This window comes from Diadema setosum, chromosome 3 (genome assembly GCF_964275005.1).
Source record: "Diadema setosum chromosome 3, eeDiaSeto1, whole genome shotgun sequence".
Lineage (NCBI taxonomy): Eukaryota > Metazoa > Echinodermata > Echinoidea > Diadematoida > Diadematidae > Diadema > Diadema setosum.
Genome location: NC_092687.1, coordinates 7,213,469 through 7,237,487, shown reverse-complemented (window position 1 = coordinate 7,237,487; position 24,019 = coordinate 7,213,469). Strand labels below are relative to the sequence as shown.

The 24,019-nt window shown below is 38.9% G+C and overlaps 1 protein-coding gene across 1 annotated transcript; it reads right to left on the bottom strand.

The window, feature by feature from the left end:
• Positions 1-15,974: 15,974 nt before the first annotated feature.
• LOC140226702 (uncharacterized) lies at positions 15,975-16,469 on the bottom strand. The gene has a single exon (XM_072307141.1). It carries the CDS (start codon positions 16,467-16,469, stop codon positions 15,975-15,977), a length of 495 nt encoding a protein of 164 aa, XP_072163242.1.
• Between the last annotated feature and the right edge of the window lie 7,550 nt (positions 16,470-24,019).

Below are 24,019 nucleotides of genomic sequence, written 5' to 3'. Positions count from 1 at the left end.
AGTACAAAATATATGCGGAACTTTTTAGAACGAACCAAGTGCGGAGAAAGTACAAGTAGCAAAAAGAAAGAAAGCCGTGACAAAATACCAAAAAGGAATTCTACTTACGTGCATGCGGTATCCACCACCCTGGTGCGACGGGAGATGGGGTTTTGTTCTATCCCCAAGGAAACAGGTGGATGCTCACAAGTCGCGAAAAATAATGAAGCTTAAGGAAAACGCGCGAATCGGTGATCACGAGATGCAACAAGCGCGCTTCCCGACAATGGCAGCATCCGCACGTGTAACCGATTTAATGTATAGTTTAGACAAAATTCCAAAAATGCGAATTTTAGACTTATTGTTCGCCTGATCTAGCCCTTCTCTATCTCTGACAGGGGGCAATTGATAACAGAAAAATCACAAGAATGTCGCTCAAAATAAAATATTCGAAAGAGACTATGAACCAGCACACCCAAACAACACACAAATCGATTGAAAACGTGCACTTACCGAGCTCCCGTTCCTCTCGAATCCGGTTAAGGTTCTCGGCGGAAAGGTTCACAGAATCCTCCTCGGAAAATGCCGTTGTTATATAAGGTTCCCAAAATTCGGGACACTTAAATAACTTACAAAATAAGGAAAACGAGCTAATCCTAACCTAATGCTCTAACGGAACAATATTAAACTAATTCCCGTATCCACGTAATATCTTCAAAAAAAAAATCCGGTTATATACCACATTTATACGCAGAAAAGAAGAAAAAATCTATATATAAATATCTACTAAATAGCTATTAAATCCAAATCTATTGTCACAGTAATCGAAAATCGACTCGGAAACTCCGTACTAGAAAAGGGTAGGTGGCAGGAGTCCTAAACTCCCGCCAAAACGCAACCCTGGAATTCTCGGCACGCCGTGAGACAATGAAATGGTAAACGGACAAAAACTCCTACTTTGCTTATAAATAGCCTGCGCGGGATCCGATTCTATGCCTTAGTGTCCCACTCAAATACCCAGATATCCCCTTAATTGTTTAAATCTGCTATATTTCTACGGAAAAATCTTCCCCAAGAATGATATCAAGTGCCCGGGGACCTAAGAAATCCTAAAATATTCACACTAGTCGTAAGCGGTACTTACAAAAAACGCGTAAACTTTATAAAACGAATATATAGAGAGAGAGACCGAAAAGAAACTCTTGCCGGTATCTTTTACCGAAAAGACACACAAAAACGCAGTTTCTTTTTGCTCGCAGCGCCACTGTTGTATAATGGCCGATATCGCCTACTCACCTATGGTATGGACCTGTCTGGTGTCAGCCTGGAGGTGAGTTGGCGGTCAGTAGTTAGCGGGGGGTTGTCTCTCGGTCTTGCGGTTGTCCGTCGGTCTGCTCGGGAATACCGTCCGGGCGTCCCTTGACACCTCGGCGGGGTCATTCATCCGTGGCCAATGGTCTGCTAATACTCAGTATACGGGCACGTATGCGCGCCCGCGCGTGGGGGTACATTAACTTGTATATCTCCCTACTACATTATTATATCTCACTTCAGTGGTAATATAAACGGCGAGTAGCCGACCCCGCGTACCAATATGTCAACCAGCTCTGTCGACTTCAGTAAGTAGACCTAGGCTGTAGTATAGGCTATAGTCTAAACTTATTGATTCATTATTGTTCTACAGTCAATAGACCTAGAATATTTCGATCGCGAATTACTGTGATGTTACGAAGTATAATGGGGCATACATACAGTCAACATACATAATTTATTGCTTGCTACTCGTACTCGATTCGATCTCGCATAAACATTCATACAGTGTGGCCAGGCCAGCGTACGCATAGGCGCGCGTACTCGTTCGCTGAGATATGAGCAAGAGAGAGATCCCGAATCCTCCAAAACTGTAAGCCGAACGATTGAGAATGGCGTCATTACGTGCGTTCGGCTTAGGAGAGAGCAACAGTTCGGCCGCTGTCGTGTATTCGGAACCGGTCTAGTTCGTACGTGATACTCGATCTCTCAGTAACACACAGGTGAATGGGAATTTTGCACGGAATGCGCGGCGTGCGCACAATTCAGAATTACCATCCCGAGCTTTTTCTCACGACGACCGGGCGTTTTGAAAGTAGTAGCGTCATCCTTTTAAAAGTTATTAGACTTGAAAGTGAAGAGTGTGCAAAGGATTTCAAGTAAGGACAAAGGGGCCTCTAAGACATACCTAATCATTCTACTTTCCCCCAAAAATGGGTTGTAGAAAAACTGGTGAAAAACACACTTTCCCATTCATGTAATAATCCAATGCTAAAGAATTATGAAGAAGAAGGATAGTTCATTCAGAATGTATAAAAAACTCAAGATTGACTCTTTTGACCCATTTCACTTTTTTGTGAGTCCTCACATAAAATCAAGGGGTGCAGCTTTGTGTTTGCTTTGTGATGCACGGTCACATATAATGAACGCTAGATTAAATCGTCATGATAACTGTAACACACGGACACGCGTGCGCGCTCACATTCACACACACACACACCAACACAAAAACCTTATATATATATATATATATATATATATATATATATATATATATACTGTATACTATATACTGTTTATATATATATATATATATATATATATATATATATATATATATATATGTGTGTGTGTGTGTGTGTATTTGCATGATCCGAAAGTAGGCTTTGACATTTTTGCTTTACGTACACTTCGCCTTAATTGTATGTATAACGCGGCTCATTACAAGTACTCGGTTACGGACATATATTATTATCGATGATTTCATCAGAGCATGTCGAGTGGTTTAGGAAATCAGCGTTTCGAGAAAACAACCTTCAGAGTTTTCCTTCTGATGCTTTCATGATCACGGTGAGGCAAGGCAGTTTTCAACTCTTGACAAATGAATGTATGCTGCCCTTAGCAACCTCCGCAATTTTTCAGGCGCTAAATCCATATTTTCGGACACATTAAATTTCTTTTCTGTTGAAAAGTCGGAAAATCATGGCCGAGAAAACGTTAATTTCTTGCTTTTCGTTGATCATTTAGCTTCGAGATTCTGGCAGACGACAAACGATACGTTAGAACACAAAATCATTCCAAAAACAGAAATCTGACCGATCTTGACCGATTTCGATGGTCTGACTTTAAACTCGATTTTCTCGGCCCAGCCGTCAGCGACTTTTGGATTTTTTTGTTGTGGTGGGACAGAAAATTATATATACAACCCATAAAGAAACAATCACTAACCATTACAGAATCTTGCTTTTTTTTTTTTTTCGTAGAGCGTGCAGATACAAAATGAAAATCAGACTTCACATGATATTTTCATATAGTAAGCTGTTCAAACCAGCAGACAGGATTGCACACATGCAGTGCAACCATTATCACCTCTATACAACGCTGAAATAGATCTTTGTCATTTCATTGGTTCCTTGATATTGATCATTTGTCACATTTAACTATCACGCAAACATTTTTGCAGTATTTATGCCATGCCGTGCAATTTTGGATGCATGAGATCTGCTCCATTAGCACGCACGTAGAGAGGCTGTCACACTACGTACTTGCGTCTGCAGTGTGCATGTAATCAAGCAAGTTGACTCGAGTCATACATCCCTTGAGTTTGACATTAGGCAATGAGATCGACACTATGTAAACAGAAATAAAAAAAAGAAACCCAAATCCAGAAATTTGTAAAAAAATGAATAACTGTTCATAATTGTTATAACATAGTGTCAGTCTTATATATTTTTCTTGAAAGCTGTTTTTTTTTTTTTTTTCGAAAGACGGGTTATGCCTTCAATTCAGGCTGAAACAAAATACGTAAATGTTATTCATCTTTCATTTGCAGTATAATTGTTAATTTCTTTTAACAATACATGAAATTGATTTTATTAACTTTTTTTTTAACACTGGTTGATTTTATATCACTATCTCACATATTAGAAGTACTTTAAAGCGCCGAAGCTGTTTTTTTTTTTCTTCTCTCTTTTTCATCTTTAAATGGAAATACGATTATGTCTAATTTTTTTTGTTCGTTAATTTATATAGTTCTTAGTCAAATTCTGGGATATTCTAGGGCAATGAAGACTGTTAACATTTTTTTTTTTTTAATGAACGAGATATACAAATTTTGGAAAATTGTTATTCATAGTTAGTACAGGTAGGAGCATTCTAACGGACACAAATTAGGATTACCAATTGGTCTTACTTGTTTTTGATTGTTTTAGGTCAAGTGTTATCTTCATGAAGCTGAAATATGAAATTTTGTAAATGATGTATATGAAATAAATAAGAATTTGTTAGAGCATACGTCATCAACTTGCTGAATTGAATAGGCCTACAGTCATGTATTCATAACTTGTCAATAATGTTTTATGAAATATTTAAGAATTTAAGATATCATAGCTCTTTTATTTCTTAAACGAATTTGATTATGTTTGTATTGTTCTGCAGGGATTTTATCCCCTTTTCTAATTAGTTAATAAGTTTATGAGTGGACTATACCGCCCGATGAGTCAAATATGAAAATCGTTCTGCATTCGTGGCCGCTAATATCTGAATTATGGTGAGATGCAGCAGCCTAGTTAGTACTGTTCACCCTGTTTAAAAGTAAATGTAGTGTTACTGACACCGTGAAAGGCGTATAAATATTTGCACTATTTGTTCTTGCTTTTTTCAGTTGATGCAGAAAAGTGCAAGGAAAAAAAAATGCTGTATTCATGTGTTATTTATATTTCTAAATTGGTATACATATATGCGTGTGTGTGTGTGTGTGTGCGTGTGTGTGTAGATTTGTGCGCTCACAATTTTCTTCATACAAAGAGTGACCCATTATCCATTTTCTCTCTTCATATTCAAGACATGGTTTGTCGCTGTTAACCCTGTTTAAAAGTAAATGTAGTGTTACTGACACCGTGAAAGGCGTATAAATATTTGCACTAATTGTTCTTGCTTTTTCAGTTGATGCAGAAAAGTGCAAGGGAAAAAAATGCTGTTTTCATGTGTTATTGATATTTCTACATTGGTATACATGTGTGTGTGTGTGTGTGTGTGTGTGTGTGTGTGTGTGTGTGTGTGTGTGTAGATTTTTGTGTTCACAATTCTCTTCATACAAAGATTAACCCATTATCCATTTTCTCTCTTCATATTCAAGACATGGTTTGTCGCTGCGTATGAGTTGTTTTGTGTCGAATGCGAACAGAGAAAAAATGGTCTGTGTGGATCGCGTTATTGGACAGGTGGCCATGTTAAGTAATGGCTCATAAAATGTTAAAAGAACCCCTTATCACAAACCTGCATTCCTTCAGGCTGTCCTCTTTATTTGGTCACTTTCATTGACAGATACCATCCATTCAGTGAGACGTCTTTTTCCTTCATGTGACACTCAAACTTGGAAAAAGTACAATTTGCCAATATTATCTTTAAAGTTCATGTGCTCAGTAGTGCAAGACATATCAGTGGAAAGAGGAAGAGTTCTCCTTTCCTCGCAATTAACATTGTCCTCTCCATAGCTAATTTTTTTTTTGAAATATTTGCCCTCCAAAATTCGATTGCATTATATATGTGACCGTGCATCACAAAACAAACACAAAGTTGCACCCCTTATTTTTACGCGAAGACTAAAAAAAAAAAAAAAAGTGAAATGGATCAAACAAGTCATTTTGATTTTTCCATAGTTTCTGAAAAGCTACTCTTCCTCTACATTATTCTTGAGTTTGGTATCATAAATTGAATGGGAAAGTGGGTTTTCAGCAGTTTCTCTACAATCTTTTTTTTTTTTTTTTTTTTGTAGAGTAGTGTGATCAGGTTTTTTTTCCCAGAAGCCCCTTTTTTTAATTTTTGAAAGTCCTTTAAATTGCACACTCTTCACTTTCAACTCTAATAACGTTTAGAGGGATAATGCTAGTGCTTTGAATATTGGTATTTGTTATGAACAGAATGTGTTTTTAGACCATGATTGATTTTAGCTTAATTTAGTAATCCCTTCATTGTTGTTGCTGCAGTGGTTTACATCATGTTTTTGGTCTTTTTTTTTTGTTGGTCCCATTCATGGCACAGGTAGCACGGCTTAGTAAAGATTAAGTGCTTGAATAGACTCTGTCCTTCAGAGCCTCTTTTCTCAGTTCAAACTTTTCCAAAATGTGTTTTTTTTTTCAATATTTATATATCTTAGGAAAATCCATTTGAAATAAGATATACTTTACACCACCTTAAAGCGTAGAGTCTGCGCTTTCAGAATCTGCCCTTCACTGAAAATCCAATGTCTGGCGACTTTTTGTTGGTTTTGTGGGGCAGGGTCAAAAGAAGAGGAGACCACCAAATTAGTGCGCAAATTAGCGCGGGAAAAATCTTCATGGTGAAGTCCGGCAGCGTGTTTTTTTTTTTTTAGACAGCACAGATTGGGGACCCTAACCCTAACCCTAGCCCTAATCCTAACCATCAAACCCTAACCCTAACCCTAACCCTAACCCTTACCCTAACCCTAAACCTAACCCTAACCCTAACCCATTTCCCATTGGTTTAATACGCGCCATGCCCCAATCTGCGCCGTCTTAAAAAAAAAAAAACAAAAAAAAACAAAAACAAAAAAAAAAAACAAAAAAAAAAAACGCAGTCCGGCAATCGGAAATAGACAGATCACATCGCCTTCAGCGTCGAAACCATGGCAACAAAGAAAGCGAAGGATCCTGGGAAGCGCCAGCTAGCGATCGCACGCAAACAAGAAAAGGGCGGCGTGAGGACCAAAGCCAACAAAAAGTAGTCACTCGGCACCGCGACCACTCTTAGTCAAGTTTGTGTCATATCTGACCAGGATGCAGGTTATCAAAAATCGCAAACTTCTGAAAGGCTCGCGAATGTCCATTCAGGAACATCTGACAAAGAAAAACAAACCTTAAATTGCCATGAATTCAGACTAGCAGTGCCCAGGGCAATCCATCATGAACATTCATGTGCCTTGGAGCAGAGCTCTGAATAGGTGGTATCCACATAACGTCCATTGTTCAGGGTCATTGTAGGTAGGTACCTATCACACTCACATACACGTCATTAGTTCCTGTGTGAAGTTCAGGTTTTGTACAGAGGGTTAAAATTTGACCAAAATCTGGAACCTAACTTTAAAATTAATCATGGATTTCATGAAACTGATATAGGTTATCATATTCAAATCTCCTCCAACTAAATTGTACACTATTCAGCTATTACTCATATCAATGACAGTGTTATCTGATATATAGTTTTCGAACTATTAAGGATCAAAAGTGGGAAATGGTTTTTTTTTTTTTTTTGGTAACACCTAATATAAAGCTTAATCAGACAAGGATTTCTTTAATCATGGGTTGAGGCACAGAGATTGACACAAAAGGCGTTTTCACATCAACCCGATGAAAATCCAAGCTCGAAATATTTTTCGCGATCGCAAATAAGCGCGCTATTTCATTTCCTATTCACATCAGCCCGAAGAGAATTAGCCCGATTTTTTTTTTCAACTGAGCATGCGCAAACAGTGTCGGGTATACCAGTGGATAGCGCTAGGCATGATGGGATGCATCGCGCTAATTTCTTGAGGCAATTTCACATTATCAAATAGCGCGCTAGGAAATTATCCCACTATTACGGAAATTTCCCGAGTTGGACTAGAGAAATTTTCTCGATCAAAGCGATAGAATTAGCTCGCCAATCTGTATTTACATTATCAAACAGCGCGCTATTTTGTGATCGGGTGAATTTCCTAATCAGAAAATAGCGCACTATTTCGAAACATCGGGCTGATGTGAACACCCCTATTGAGACAGACAAACACACAGAAAGATATCCGCACCAATCACATTATCTTACTCATTTCGGCTGTAAATAATTCAGTAGTGTGTCTACTCAGGAATACAGAATATGAATGTCGTTAGTTAATAATGTATGCCTGATTCAGTTCCATCATGGTCACAGCAGATTATATCAGACAATAGTGAAGCAGTTCGAGCCAACATAACCATTTTGCGCCGCCGTACTCCGGACACTCAAATAATCACTGATATTGGCACAAGGCAATATTGACCACGAGATCTTCTGATTTAAGGAATATTGTTTGTCAGTGTTTTCACATTTGGACTTCATCTCATCCTAGACGTGTGAATGGAGCGAACATTACAGATGTTTCTAACGGCTGCCTTCGTATTAATGAATGTCGGTGAGTCGCACATAGCTATCGGGTTACTGATGTTCTAACCACTCACAAGAATTGCATTTTAGTGTTTCCTTATTTCAGGGACAGTTATTGTCCAGGTTAAGCTTATGAATGTTGTCAGTTAGTCATTTTTTTAACAAACTCTGGTACATAGATCTACCAGCTGTTCGCAATGCTAGAAATGAAACACCAGTATTTGCAGTGGAAATTTGTACTCACGTGGTTCATGAACGTACTTTTAGAATATTGATCACACAATTGCCGTATCCTCATTGATAATAGACTTAAACTTTTGTCGTACCTTGGTAATAACAAATATGAAAATTGCACTTTTTTTGTGAAATTTAATTCTCACTTCCTTGTAGTAATAGTGAATTAAGCAAACCTGATATCCTTATCCACTCCTAAGGTCACGTGAAAAAAACCAAACAAACAAACAAACAGACCCAGTCAAACAGTAAAGTAATCGATTTGTTTTAGTTTTTCACTTTTCAAGAAAGACTGACAGAAGTACTGTAGAAGGTGCATATTGTTCTATGCTATAGAACCTTGCCGTTTTATCGTTATACTCCACATCTCCTTTGCATAAGGCAATGAGGCAAAATTATTTCAAGCCAAAAAACAAACAAACATAAACAAACAATAAAAAAAAAAACAAGGTAGAGCCTACACATTCGCTTATAAAGTTTACCAAGTGTTAATACGTCAACATACCTCTTGTAAGACTGGCAGCAAATCTTGTTGTTCTTTTAAAGGTAGCCAACATAAAGTAGTCTTCACAGAGAAGACAGTGTAGATATTTTTTCATGTTCGATGAAAATATCACCAAGTTTCATATTATGAAACTACCCGAGAAGTGTTTGAGGAGCAGCGTTTCATAGTAGATCATACTGTGATAGCATGCTCATCTAGAGCTTTCTGTTTTTCCTTGTTCTTTGGAATATCATGCGTTAGCAGTTTCCCGGGCCTCGCCGGCTAAAGGGCAAAGTGCCTTTTGCACTACGTTTGATGTCACGTGTGGAACCAAGACCCTCCTAAGTGGAGAGACTGTTGCCATGGTTCGTAAGTTATTACTGGCCAGTCAAGATGCGAGGATGTTGCAGAACTATCCGATGTTGAGGGAGCGAAAGGCGTACGTCTGTGTTACTCCAGGTATGTTCCACCCAGCATCAAACTGGTTGTAAATGTCGAATTATTCTTAAAGGCCGGTAGAGTGGGGATACGTTTTGAGTCATTGCTCTCCAATAACATAACTATTGTTATTGTCATCCATGCGTACTTCTTGATCGTGTTGTTAAAAAGTTTTAAACTGCTCTTATTTTAGTTTTTTTTTCGGGGTGCACGGGGGTTAAGTTATGGCGGCAAATGCGAAAAAAAAAAGGAGCTGTTTCAAACAGTATAAAACTGATAGTAAAAGTCGTATTCTTAAAGACCAGTAGATTTTGGATACGTTTTGAGTCGTATATATATTAAGAGTTTGTTTGCAAAAACCGATAAGTCCATTTCTGAAGATTTTGAAGTACCGTCTCTGTCATAAAGTACAAAATAATACCTTTTAAATGATATATTGGTCACTACATAAAGGTATCTTTTTGAAGTTATAGTCAAAAGAAGCAACAAAATTCTTATTACTTTCTTTATTTTTCTTGACCTTTAATCGCAAATATCTCCATTTGGCAAATATGGACTTATTGGTTTTTGCAAACAAACACTTCATATATATATATATATATATATATATATATATATATATATTGTTATTGTCGTCCATGCGCATTTCTTGATCGTGTTGTTTGGTCGTTTAAAACTGCTCTTATTTTAGTGTCTTTTTTCGGGGTACACGGGGGGGGGGGGGGTAAAAGTATGGCAGCATATGTAAAAAAAAAAAAAAAAAAGAAAAAAAAGAAAAAAAAGAGCTGATTCAACCAGTATCAAACTGCTAGTAAAAGTCGTATTCTTAAAGACCGGTACGGTTTGGACACGTTTTGAGTCGTTGCTCTTCAATAACATGATTATTGTTATTGTCATCTATGCATACTTCTTGATCGTGTTGTTTGATACTTTTAAACTTTTTTCTTCTCTTTTTTTTTTTGGGGGGGGGTCGGGGTGCATTGGGGGGGGAATAAAGGTATGGCAGCAGATGTGAAAAAGGATATTCTCTTATGTAAAGAAATGTGATGATGTTTGTAGTTATATGTATATTTATTTTGTGTGCTTGTTTGTTTTTGTTGATATTTTGATACTGATCGATGCAGCTTGCACATCGGCTCCCTGTCAGTACGATGGAACGTGTACAGAGACCGAGACAGGATACAAATGTGTGTGTACGGATCAATACTTCGGACACCAATGTGGTATGTTATTTTCTTCTTTTTTTTTCGTGTACATTGTCTTCTTTATCTGTTTTAAGTCTCCTTATTCCTGGTTCCAGGAGCTCGTTATTATTAGCAGAGCGAAACGTACATCATTTACACGTGGCTCTACATGAGAGAAGGAGAGTATATGACTATGTTTGCGACCCTGTATTACAAACCATCACGTGTCCCAAAATTTCATGCTGCGGTCATTCTGTTATTTTTCTTTTCTTTTTCTTTTTTACATTCTTCTACGTCTGTTTCCTCCTACTTCATAAACAGTCACATCTTTCCATTGTAGATATCAAGTAAGAATTTACCTCTTATCAGCATCTAGGAATCTACACCCTACATGCAGTGCTCCTATGTAGATTCCTCATATTCAACATGCTTAATGTCTTTAATGCTGTACTAGTATTTGACAATTCACCCATGCATTTTTGTCTTGTTTATGGTTTAGTTATTTAAGGTGGATGGCTAGTAATCGATCAGTGGGAATCAGTGGGAATGCTGAGGGATGATTGTTCCAATCCTTGTGGGATTCATTAACTTTAATAGTACATCTACTCTTGTGTGAAAATTATTTGCTTCAGAACGGTCTCATATTCAAGTAATGTGCAGATTAATGCTCCGCCACTGACCAGGCACGTTAACCTGGAAACATTAAACTGCACATTACTTGAATATGAGACCATTCTGAAGCAAAAAAAAAAAAAAAAATCACACAACAATAGATATATAATGCACTCTTAAATGAATCCCACAAGGATTGGAGCAATCATCCTCCAGCATTCCCACTGATTCCCATTGATCAGTTACTAACCATCCCCTTTAACGTGAAATATGGAAGGTTAAGAACAAACAAACAAGAGGAAAATTAAATGGTACAATTTAATATCATCCCACACCAGAGGATAAATGATGAGGAACTGCCCTCTTATATGCCTGTAACATTCGGTCCTTTATATACGAAAGTCTTATTAGCATTCCTGCTAAATTGTTACCAGCTGTTGTTGTTGCAGTCTCTACAGAGTACGTTCGTAGAAAACTACGACTCTAAAATTTCGTTAACATTTATAAAACATGTCAATTATAACATCGCAGTAGGTGTGCCACTGCCTATTATTTTGTACATAATTATGTTGTCTCCTATTGTGTACAGGGATGACATTTCATAGCGCTCTCTATATCCAGTGGAAAGCGCGCTATTAAAATATGTATTATTATGTTTATTTTTTGTATTATTATTGCGACTTCTTGTATTAATATCGATATTATTGTCATTACTATATTATTGCTATTATTATTATTATTATTATCATTATTATTCCTATCATTATAGAGTTGCAAGTGATTCACACTCCAGACGGAGGTATCGCAGCAAGAAATTTTTTCTTTGCTGGACTACGCCTGCCGCCACATACGTCTCTTGTGGATTTTGAGGTCAGCGCAAACCAAGACGCACACATCGCTCTATCATCAGAGAACTCAGCTCTACCAAGCATGTATCGCATTGGTAAAACTTAATCAAACCTGCTATAACGACCACCAAAACCATGTTGGCGACCCTATCTCTGACAACCACATGTCTAGAACGGTCATTTCGGTTACCGTTTTGAATTGAATTGAATTGAAATGATTTATTGATATCAACATCGTCTCAACCAAAGGCCGAATTGTGACGTTTTACAGCAAATAATATAAAAGAATACATAAAAAAAAGCTCAAAAGAGGAATACATGTACAAAAAGATGAACTATGCACATAAATATCCATAACAAACTCAAATGAAGTGTACGACTTATTCTATGAAATATAAAATATTACACTTAAAAGGAAGCAATCCTCACGAAATGAAAAAAAAAAAATATGTTGTTGTTGGTACCTCCAATGAACTACTTTCACCGAAAACAAACTTTCAAATCAGCAAATAAGCTCGTAAATTTTGGTTGAAAAAGTGTGAATCTGCATGGTGAATATGCTAATGAGCAAGTCCTGGCGGAGAGTCAGACGTCACCGAGGCACAACTCTTCCCAGCCGTGTTCTGCTCGTTATCCGTACGCTCCCTAGTTACCCGGATGCATGAAGACGTCGGTGGCTACTACTAGTAGTATTTGACATTGTTTCTACGTTGTGTGTGTGTGTGTGTGTTTTGTGTATTATATTCGCACAGTACACGTGTGGACGGTACAACTAGATCTACGGTAGATACCCCGTACGCGGTTTGCCCTTCACACTTTTCCAGTCTATCACAAGAGCAGCTGCAGCCCTGTTGCCGCTCACCGCTCATGCATGTTGTAATAGTACAGATTGTAGGTAGACACGGTTCTACACAGCTACAGGCCTGCATTGTAGTACACTATAGGGGCGACCGCATTCAGCGTCGTCTGGTCAGGCTATCTTACATCAGTAGTTTTGCTCGAATCGTGCAGAAAATTTCCCAGGAAAATCCTTTTTTTCCGTCCCAGACCCACACAAGTATCGTGAAAGGTGAGCTGTATAGCTGGGAAATCTCGGTACAACGATGCCGAACATAAGAAACTTAGGGCCTACAAAATCTCGATATCGTGTTGTGACCTACCTGTGCGTGGACCATTTGAGAAGCGATGTTTTTACGTGGACCGGCAGGCTGTGGCCCTCGGTTATAAACCGAGAAAACTCCTGAAGCCAGATGCAATCCCGACCATTTGCTCACATGAGTTATAAAACAGAAACACCTCGAGCATCGACTTCGAAGAGAACCGAGGAAAAAAAAAAAAAAAAACGTAGAGAGGTAAGGAAAGTGGCTAGCTATGTTTCATTTACCGTGGGGCTGCAGCCGGGGTTGAACTGCAGTACAGTGCCACTGAGCTAGCTGCTGCCAGTGCCGACTGGACATGCACGGCAAAGTGGAGCGAAATCATATCCCTACGACCCCCTGTTTACCCTTCCCGGCTCACGTCATAGTTTTTTTTTTTGTTTGTTTGTTTGTTTGTTTGTTTTTTTTTCGAGGAAAGGCGATATCTGACATCTTACAGAAATATTGAGATACAAACAATATTTTCTTTGAAGAATTCGACTCTCTCATGCAAAGGTTATCTTCGGCAAAATCAGCTAGACGGAGTACTGTTTACATTAGTATGGTAAGAATTCGCGCGCGAGAGTGGTTTCTACGCTAAGAAGTATGCAACACGGACAGAAGCTAGAAAAGGACCGTGCCTATTTGATGTCAAGTTAATTGTATATTTGGTTTAAAAATACATATAGATTTATGTTAACAATATCAATTTTTCATGAATTATATATATCTAAGCTTGAAATATTTTTTTTGAAATAATAAAACCACAAACAAACATTATATGATAAAATTGCAACTAATCATTTCAACACTTAAATTGGTTTTTAGAGGCACGGCTGTCAACTTGGTGAGTAGGGCATGCATGACGTATCATCTTTTTGCCGGCTCTTACACGATCGCTTGCAGGAATTATTTTTCAAAAATCGCGTACGGAGACAGTTTTTCATTTCCACGCGTATAGACTGGTGAAAGGTTATGTTTTTTACTCTTCTTAATTATCATTACAGTGAAAATCTCAGGACTGCTTCCCTTTAAAAAAGAAATCGCGAGATTAATATTGCACAATATTATAATATACATTTCAGATTGCAAAGATCAATCTTTTTGTTATCTTACCTCCCATTTCTATCTCTCTCTCTCTTTCTGTCTTTCTCCCTCACTCCCTCACTCCCTCCCTGTATTATTTGACCTTTAATCGCAAATATCTCCATTTGGCAAATATGGACTTATCGGTTTTTGCGAACAAACTCTTCACTTCTTCTAATACTTACATATATGTAACAATAAAACATATTTTCTATATTATATACATTGTCATAAATATCTTATAATTTTGGATACTTCAAAAGATACACAAGCCATTATCAAAATCAGTGACAAGGACCCGAAAGTGTGAAATAATAATAAACCAAAAATACCACTATTACATATAAACAAGATGATGACTTAACCCGTGTATATCATAATATCTATCAGTTACACAAAGAAGCACAGTATACATTAAAAAAAATGCTAGGTATTGACCTTTATTCTCCTTCAATATCCTATGATATCATCGAATTCATATATGATACAACATATTCCTTGAAACAAACACACACAAAAATCATACAAAACTGATAAACAAAATTCACTGTAATTATACTCATACAAGAAATTTGCCGTGATCAAAAAGGAAGAACAAAAGAAGGAGAAAGAAGGGAAAAAAAAGAAGGGGAAAAATGAGGAAAAAATACATAAAATTTAAGCATTATTGTATCCTGAATAATCTCAAATCACCAGGTGATAATAACGATTAATATTGTTGGTATGGGTAACCCTCCTGTGAAATCCATAACGTAACATATACATGTATAATCTTACGCATAGAAAACTCTTGCTGAATTCAAAATGCGTGTGAAGTGTGGTATCGGACTGTTTCTGAATCTACTTGTTCTACACCGAGGCTCTGAGCGTTGGGTGCCGCTCCTAGTGTTGTGATCATAAATTTTTATGGGTGGCAGGAGATGATGCAGTGTAGGATGTTGGGCGTTGCAATGAATTGGCAAAAGTCGTACATAGCTGCTGTCTGCGGTCGGCCAAGGATGACAGGTTGCACTTTGCCAACGATTCAGAATATCGGGTATATGTATTCCCAAGAATGATGCGACATGCTCTCTTTTGGATTTGCTCGATCACCTGGCGTTGCCGCTCTGTAAGACCACTAGACCACACTGGCACGGCGTACTCCAACACTGGTCTCACCAAAGTGGCGTATACCGTAACGAGGTCACAGACAGGGATACCGTGATGCTTCAGCGTGCTTAGGACATACAAACGGCTATTTGCTCTTTTCACCATGTACTCCACATGTGTATCCCACTTAAGGTCGGCTTGTACGAAGACTCCGAGGAGTTTGGCTGTCTTGCTATTGCGCAGCGTCACATGGTCTAACATGAGGGTGTTTGGCTCACAGCTGCTCCTTAATTCCAAAGCACACATCCATGGTGACACATTTTTGGGGGTTAAGTCGCATCAGGTTTGTTGCAGACCACTCTTGCAATGTTTGGAGAGGTGCGATTCGGCGTTTGTTGCTCGTGTTTCTACTAGAGTGAGGTCATCCACATACTTGACACGTCGGACATGTCTACCGAGGTTGTCGTTTTCGTCGATGTCGGCTGCAGCATCGTTGACAAGGACCATGAATAGAACAGGACCCAATTTGGTTCCTTGCGGTACACCGGCTATGGTCTCACGCCACTTAGACATCTTTCCTTTGTATTTCACCCTTTGACGACGACACGACAGGAAGTCTGCTATCCATTCCACGTATCCATGGGAACATTCATGTCCAGCAGTTTGGCGATAACTGTCGTGTGGTCTACACGATCGAAGGCCTTCGAAAAGTCAGTCATGAGTATATCGTCGATGCTGTGGCGGGTTTATCTGTATGGCTGTGGAGCATATGCATAACGTCGACAAGGTAATGTGAAGTTGAGGCTCCTTTTAGGTTCCCGTACTGGGCTGGGTCTAATCGACTGATCATAGCACGTAGTACGTCCTTAGCGATGAAGTGAACTGCGATTTTCGCGAAGTGGTCTGTGAGGGCCACGGGGCGGAGATTGTGGATGGTGGTTGGAGATGACTTTGGCACAGGAGTCACATTCGCCTGCTTCCACGGCATGGGGACCGTTGCTTGTGCGAATGATGCATTAATGACATCTGTGAGGGGTTGGCTAAGTTCTAAAGCAAATAGGCTGATGAATCCTGATGGGATATCACCTGGGCCGCTTGCTTTCTTCGTTTTGATTTTCTTCAGTTCATTGAACACCTCCCATGGTTGAATAGTGCGAATGGGGAGAGATGGGAGGTACGTCAACAACGCACTGTTGTCAAGGGGCTCCATGTCGTCTGCAATGGAGATGACGTGATCTTTGATAGCGTTTGCGATTTCTTCGTGGTCAGTCACAGCGATGTTATCAACGCTAATGTTTGTCAGTGAGGGATTTTTTTTTTTCCCGACATCACCCGAATTTGTTGGAACCACTTACTTGGGTTGTCCTTTTTCAGATGTCGAATGCTATCGACGTAGTGATGTTCTTTTGCAGCTCTGATTTCTCTTTTGACTTTGTTTCGCAGCTGAGCCCAAAGGTAGCGCTTATTGTCTGAGAGTGCTCTTTGTCTTTTGGCAATGAGGTGCTTGATGCGAGGAGTAATCCAGGATTTATCCCCTTGATGCATTTTGACTGTGCGGGATGGAACAAAAAAACCTGTGGAGTGTTTGGTGGAGCGAGTCGTAAAGGGCAGTGCATTTTTCAGATACATCGTCGGCGGCGTAAACTTCTAACCAATCATGGTTCAGAACTATGACCCGCATTCCCTGATCTTACTGTCTGGCATCGGGCGTACTACTCGTTTTCGTGTTGTGTTTCCAGTTGGAACGTGGTTGTGAGGTTTGATCATCACACAGCGGTGGTCGCTCAGGCCGATTAGGGTTGTCATACATGTCAGAGATGTTGATGATGATTTTGTGAAGGATTGCGTTGTCTCGTGTAGGTTGTTTCACGATTTGAGACAATTTCTTGCAAATCCAGTCGGTTGAAGTCACCAAGAATGATCACTCCCGTGTTGGGCTGAATTGTAAGGAGGCTGTCGATTGTAGCATTGATGTGTTCAACTAGGGTGGCGGCATTAGGGCTGTGGGGGGGGGGGTAGAATACTCCAACTGTGATATATGACGTTCTTCGCGGAAGCCAAAGGGGACACAGTGTGGCCCATGAGCCTTCAAATTCATCGGGAAATTTGACACAGTCAACCACCTTTACATTGAAGCATTGTTTTGGAAACAAAGTGACACCTCCGCCACGGCGATGTGCCCTCGGTCGGGAAACCATGTGATAGCCAGGAACGCTAATCAGATCAGTTGGCATGTTTGGTGAAAACCAGGTTTCACAGATTGCAGCTACGTCTATAGCGTTGTCTTCTAGCACCACACTCAGCTCATCTAGCTTATTGTTCAAAGACCGGGGGTTACACAACAGCACGGGTGGTAGAGTTTTTCGCTGCTTTTGTTCGCTTGAGTTTCCCTTTGTCACTGTGGTTGCTATGGTGACAAGGTTTGCAGGATTGGACGTTCGTGTAGGAGCAAACATGGCCGCTCTTCTAGTCAGAATTGGACAGATAGGTCGTTGCTTATGTATTCCGGCCCTGCATCCACTTTTCGTGACCTTAGCAATGTTTAGGTCTTTCAATAAGTTCCATGTTTCTTTTGGTGGAAGTGGTTTTGCTGTCACTTTTCCAAATTGTCGTAGGGCGTGAACGGTATAACGAATAAGTGACGTCATTGTATCCAGTACACACTATGCAGTCACACTGTGCAGTAATGTATCAGGGCCGGCGCAGTGTTTTCAAAAGTGTCCGGGTTGAAAAAAAAAAAGTGTAGGGGCCCAAAGTGATGACACATTATGTATTCCTTTGTATGGTGCACAAAAAGTGTGGGGGCCCGAGCCCCCACGGCCCCCACGGCTGCGCCGGCCCTGTGTATGATAACGTACTGAAGAAGCACAATCTCGATCCAGAGTGCTTAAATAGCTATCGCCCAATTTCGAATCTTCCATTTCTGGCAAAAGTCATTGAGCGTGTAGTATGTGCGTGTGCACAATGACCTTTTGCAGTCCCTTGACGACAAATGTGAAGCCATTCTCGTCCTCTTAGATCTGTCCTCAGCTTTTGATACGATAGATCATGCGATCCTTCTCTCCATGCTGAAAGGTAAGTTCGGCATAGCCGAAACAGCTTTAGCCTGGCTATCTTCATACCTTACTGACAGAGAACATAAAGTGACAGTTAACAGCGTCACCTCCGACCCCATTCCACTTAAATGGGGTGTCCCTCAAGGATCCGTAACTGGGCCACTTCTGTTCATCTGTTACACCACTCCAGTCCAGGAAATCATCAAAGCTCATGGATTTGACTGTATGATGTATGCCGATGACACCCAACTCTACATTTCTATGAAATCCACTGACAGAAATGGAATCATCAGGAAGCTTGAGCTCTGTCTGACAGATATCCGGAAATGGATGGAATACAACCACCTTGTCCTGAATGACAAAAAGATGGAGGTGCTCCATGTGTCATCTCATTTCAAGCCCTCCACTACCCTGACTCCCATTGCATCCGGAGAGTGCCAAGTCGTGCCATCTGCAGTAGTTCGTGATTTTGGTGTCTTACTGGACAACAATCTTCAGATGAATCAACATGTCAACAATATCTGCCGTATGGCTTCCTTTGCCCTGACAAAAATAGGAAAGATCCGAACCCTTCTTGACAAGCGAATAACAGAGTTACTGGTACATGCGTTCGTGACTTCCGTCCTTGACTTTTCCAACAGCTTATTAATTGGCCTTCCAGACAAGGAAATTAGTAAATTACAAAGGATCCAGAACTCTGCAGCCCGTCTGGTAACAAAGCGTAAGAAGTACGACCACATCACAACAATTCTCGCTGAGCTTCACTGGCTCCCTATTCAATACCGGATCCAATATAAAATCATTCTGTTTGTTCACAAGGCTCTACACAATATGGCACCGGACTATGTATCTGAACTCGTCACTTCATACGTCCCTACAAGAAATCTCCGATCTGCCTCTCGGCACTTGCTTCAAGTCAACACAAGAAGGACCAAGAGATACGGTGAAAGGACTTTTGCTTATGCAGGTCCAGTCCTCTGGAACTCCCTTCCTCAGCTACTCCGATCCCAAGAAAACTCTGAACTCTTCAAAAAATAATTGAAAACTCACTTATTTCGTTTAGCGTACAATGTTCAGTAACTTTTGCAGTAGTATAGTAGAATTGTACCGTTATGATATGTGGTTTGCCAGTTTTCAGTTGTAACTATGTTTCATATCATGTATGTATGTATGTATGTAAAGCGCTTTGAGAACATATTTTGTGTTGAATTGCGCTATATAAGAACATTATATTATTAATATTTAATGCTATGGTACGGAGGCAAGTTCAATCACGCGAATAACATACCAGTCGGATTTACTTACATTTCACCAAAATGTCGTTGATTCTTGCTCAAAATGTCCTGGAATGGAGTCCTGACATACTTGAAACAACACAACTCATGATTTCCTCCTGTAAAGACGGTTTTGTAGCAAAATTCCACAACCTAACCAGAGGCCCTTAAAAAGTATGTATGCAGCCTCTGAGGGCGCAATTATATATTTTAGACAGGTTTAACTGTATTTCTCTTTTATTTCACCTCTGCTTTTGCGTTAGTGTTTTTTAGCTTTGTCAACATTTGTGTTTGTGTGTCTGTATGTGTAAAAGAGAGAGAGAGAGAGATTGTGTGTGTGTGTGTGTGTGGGTGTGTTGGTGTGTGAGAGTATATGTATGTATATGTGTTTGTAGTTGTGATGGAAACCATGGTCGTTATTGATAAGATTTCGCAAATTCATCAAACCTAATTGGTATTAGGAATACGATACCCTTTACGTAATAACCCTCTGTCCCATTATTTTGCTATCTCCATTTCTTTTTGATTGTTTTCATCGAGTAGCATGCTATTTTTTTCTTCATTCCTAACCAATAGATTAAATTTTCCATCAGCATCTATAGTATTTTGTATGTCAACCTATTACGGTTATACATTTGTCTATTGAAGACTTGAAAAGTTGGTTCACAAAAACCGATAAGTCCATTTCTTTACGGTCTCTGTGATAAAGTACAAAATAATACCTTTTAAATGATATATTCTTCACTACATATAAAGGTACATTTTGAGGTTATGGCCAAAAGAAGCAAACATTTTCTTATTATTCTCTTTATTTTTCTTGACCTTCAATCGCAAATATCTCCAATTGGCAAATATGGACTTAATCGGTTTTTGCGAACAAACTCTTCACTTGATTGTCGAACATCTATTTGGTTTGTGTTCGTTTGTTTTCATTTCAGATCGGAGTGGGAGTTTCAGCAAGACAGAAAAAAATTACAACCAATTACTTAAAGCCATAATTGACCATTTCCCCGTGGAAAAAAAAAAATCTAATGCTTCAAAATAGGTCTCAAACGTGAACAAGGGAAAGAAAAAAGCAATGTAAAAAATTGATTCAGTATAACGAATTGCATGTTTAATTGTTAAATATACATTATGTGAACAATATGTGAACAATATGTGAAAAATGTTTCTAAACTAAACCTCCAACAGTCATTGTTTATTGCGAAAAATCGTGATATTTCCTTATAGTTTAGGCTTTACAACGAAATTTTACATACAACTGACCTTCACACATTATGTGATATCTAAATACATATTTTCTTATAACTGCTACCAATGGTTAACAGTACTATTACGTTTACCGATTTCTTGACTGCTGGGCTTTTGTAGCTTTCCTTGACCATAGTTCTGCTAATGAAAAGCCAACATCTAATCTGGAAAACACACACACACACACACAAACAAATACATTCATACTGCATGGAACTTTTTCTGTGTACAGTATGTTTTGAATTTTACTGTCCTTGAAAGGCAGTATGGTATCTGCTGCAAAGGACTGTCTATTCATTAGATTAATGTGCAATCTGTTGAGCGTTGATTTCCATATCTTCCCTGAACCATGACGCTTTCTTATCAATTAACCCTTTCCGCTTTGTTGCATCTGGTGCAATCATATCCCATTGTTACGTAGAGGTATTCGTTGTGCATTAGATTAGCAACGGACGTGGCGTTTCGGAGTATCAAGCTGGCGACAGAAATAACGCTTGGGAATGAATAATCGCATAAACATGAACACACATGCACACACAGAGACACACACAGTCACAAAATGTTTGTCTAACACATTATGACAATGACACTTCCTCTAGCAGTATGTCTAGAATACGTGAAGAGAAATGGGCGTACTTGCATAAATATTTCTATCTTGTTGCATTGTTGTTGTAAGAGGGTCACTGATCGAGATGAAAGATCACAAGAAACAAAATAGCACAACCAAAGAAACAGCCATTATAATGTAATGCAAGCACACTTTAACTGGAAGCGGCTTTATGAAAAGGAACAGCCATGATAATGTAATGCAAGCACACGTTTACTTGAAGCGGCTTTATGATGCTATTTCGAATATGAATATGTATGCTTTACTTTTTGACCTCCCGAGATGTGTGTAATAAGAAGGGATCAAAATAATGCACAAGCAAAGGCCTAGATCTTTGTGCTTTTTCTTTTGTTCTCCTATGACCAGCAGCTCTAGGGGGTGCTGGCAACACGATGTCGTACATCCAACGAGATTGCCCACGAGCCAATTCCATCTCAGCCGATAGAGAATGTCCAATGGTGGCGTCCTCGAACACCGTGCTTTCAGGCATCCCAACATACGATCGCTTCTGGTTGGCCATTGCTAATGGTCGTCTAGAGATCGGTCGCCATGGTAACAAAATACCTTTCCTCTACTGGGCTGACCCGTCTCCTCTTTCGGTCAACTACATCGGGGTGTGGACAGGATGGACGTCGGAAGGATACTGGAAATTTCACTCTATTCGCTGATCCTTGAATCCAACTACAATTGAAGGGGTCGGTGCAGTATAGTGCTAACCCACACTTTTGTCAAAATTGAGTTATATGCATTTTCATAATCCTTAGCCTTCACTCTAACCTCCGTGAAAATATAATATTTGAATTCAACCTATAAGATGGTAAAAATGCATGCATTCATGTTTTATTAATGTACAATGTATGGACTTTCCAAACATTCAACAGCGATTATCTCAAAATGACTATTGTGTGAGTTAGCACTATATTGCACCGACCCCTTCAATTCTATCTGTAGTTTTGTATAGGAGTGTATCTTATTTAATCCGTTATTTCCTGTTCTACGTCTTTTTAGGGTCTCATATCGTACAAGCTTTGTTTTGTTTTTGTTGTTTTTGTTTTGTTGTTTTTTCTTTGTTAGTCGGACCCTCCATGTCCATTCCCATATTTATTATGTAAATTATGTTTATGTTTAATCATGAAATTGGGTTTTAATCATTTGTTATTTTACATTTATTTACGTTTTGTTAATTTTTTTTAATTTACGTTTTGTCCCCCCCCCCCCAAAAAAAAGAAAAAAGCCCAAATATGTTCTGTTTAAACATTGCATATAATTTCTGAGTTTATCTGATGAAACTGAATAAAATAAATTTGATTCTTGAAACTTCAAACAGTTAGACCTGGATTATCCGGCCACTTCAGGACATCTGCATAATCGATTTTGTTGGATATCCAGATGAATAAGTATGCGTAAACAAAACACTTTGTAACATATCTTGCTGAGGATATACAAATGTTTTTCACTGGGTTCTTTATTGACATTCTACATATCTACATGGTATTGTAATGTTTCATACTTCATATAACACGGCAATACAACGAATGGAGGTAAGATATCCCTCCATGTCTGTTCAAGTGTATCCTTTGATTGATATTGACCGATGAGATTGATATTTCGACTAGTCCATTGCTGTCGCTGTATTGTACAGTAAACCTCTGTTGTGCACTCAGGGACAAAGCCAAACACGGCACTGGTCTTTGACATCAGAACTGACTATAAGGAGTTGCAGTCCACTGTGGATATATCCTGTTGTGTATTTGCTTACTAATGGTTGAATGTGTGTTGCTTTGAGTGACACTTGGCACCAAAATTACATTAGATCAATAATAGAAAAAAAATAACGTTAGCTAGTCGACCTCCGATAACAGAGAATACGGATAATCAATAGCTGAATGACCGACGTCCTGTAATAAACTATACATATAGTTGTATGTGTGTTTAACTTATTGGTATGGTTATCGGAGTGAATAATGTGTTCAGAATCAAGCACTTGCTTATTCATACTACGTCAATATGCATTTTCAACACAGGCAATTTAAAATCCCATGCAAATCAACTATTTGCTGGCCAAAAACTCTAAAAATTACCACTTCTTGTACTTTGGTATTTCAAGTAATTCGGAATACCTGTATCCGACCAGGCACTTTGCAATACTATAGCAAACTTTTTTGTTCTTGCCTACAAAACTGTATAAAGCACCACGAAATAGAAATTATGGAATTCTTTTACGAGCACACTCAAGCACACCTGTGGTAGATTAAATTTTCGTTATCATTTTTTATGCTGAAATAAATCAGAAAAAAAAACAACAGCGTGCAAAGATTATGATTATAAAGATATCGAGTTGGTTCCAGTAAGCCAGCTGAAAATGCTTAAATTCTTCATGGAAGGCTACACATTCATAATTGCCACCACTGGCGAGTGCAATGTTTCAGTTGTGAGGAAAGAAGAACTCTTCTCCATTCATCTATATCTATCTATGTTAACTAAACAAGTGGCATGCATGACTTAGCACATAAACGTTAAAGGCAACAATGACAAATTTCACTTATTTTCCCCAGTTTGAGTGTCACAGGAA

Excerpts from the sequence above, each read along its gene's own strand:
- LOC140226702 (XM_072307141.1), bottom strand. The coding sequence starts at position 16,469 with ATGGAGCCCCTTGACAACAGTGCGTTGTTGACGTACCTCCCATCTCTC.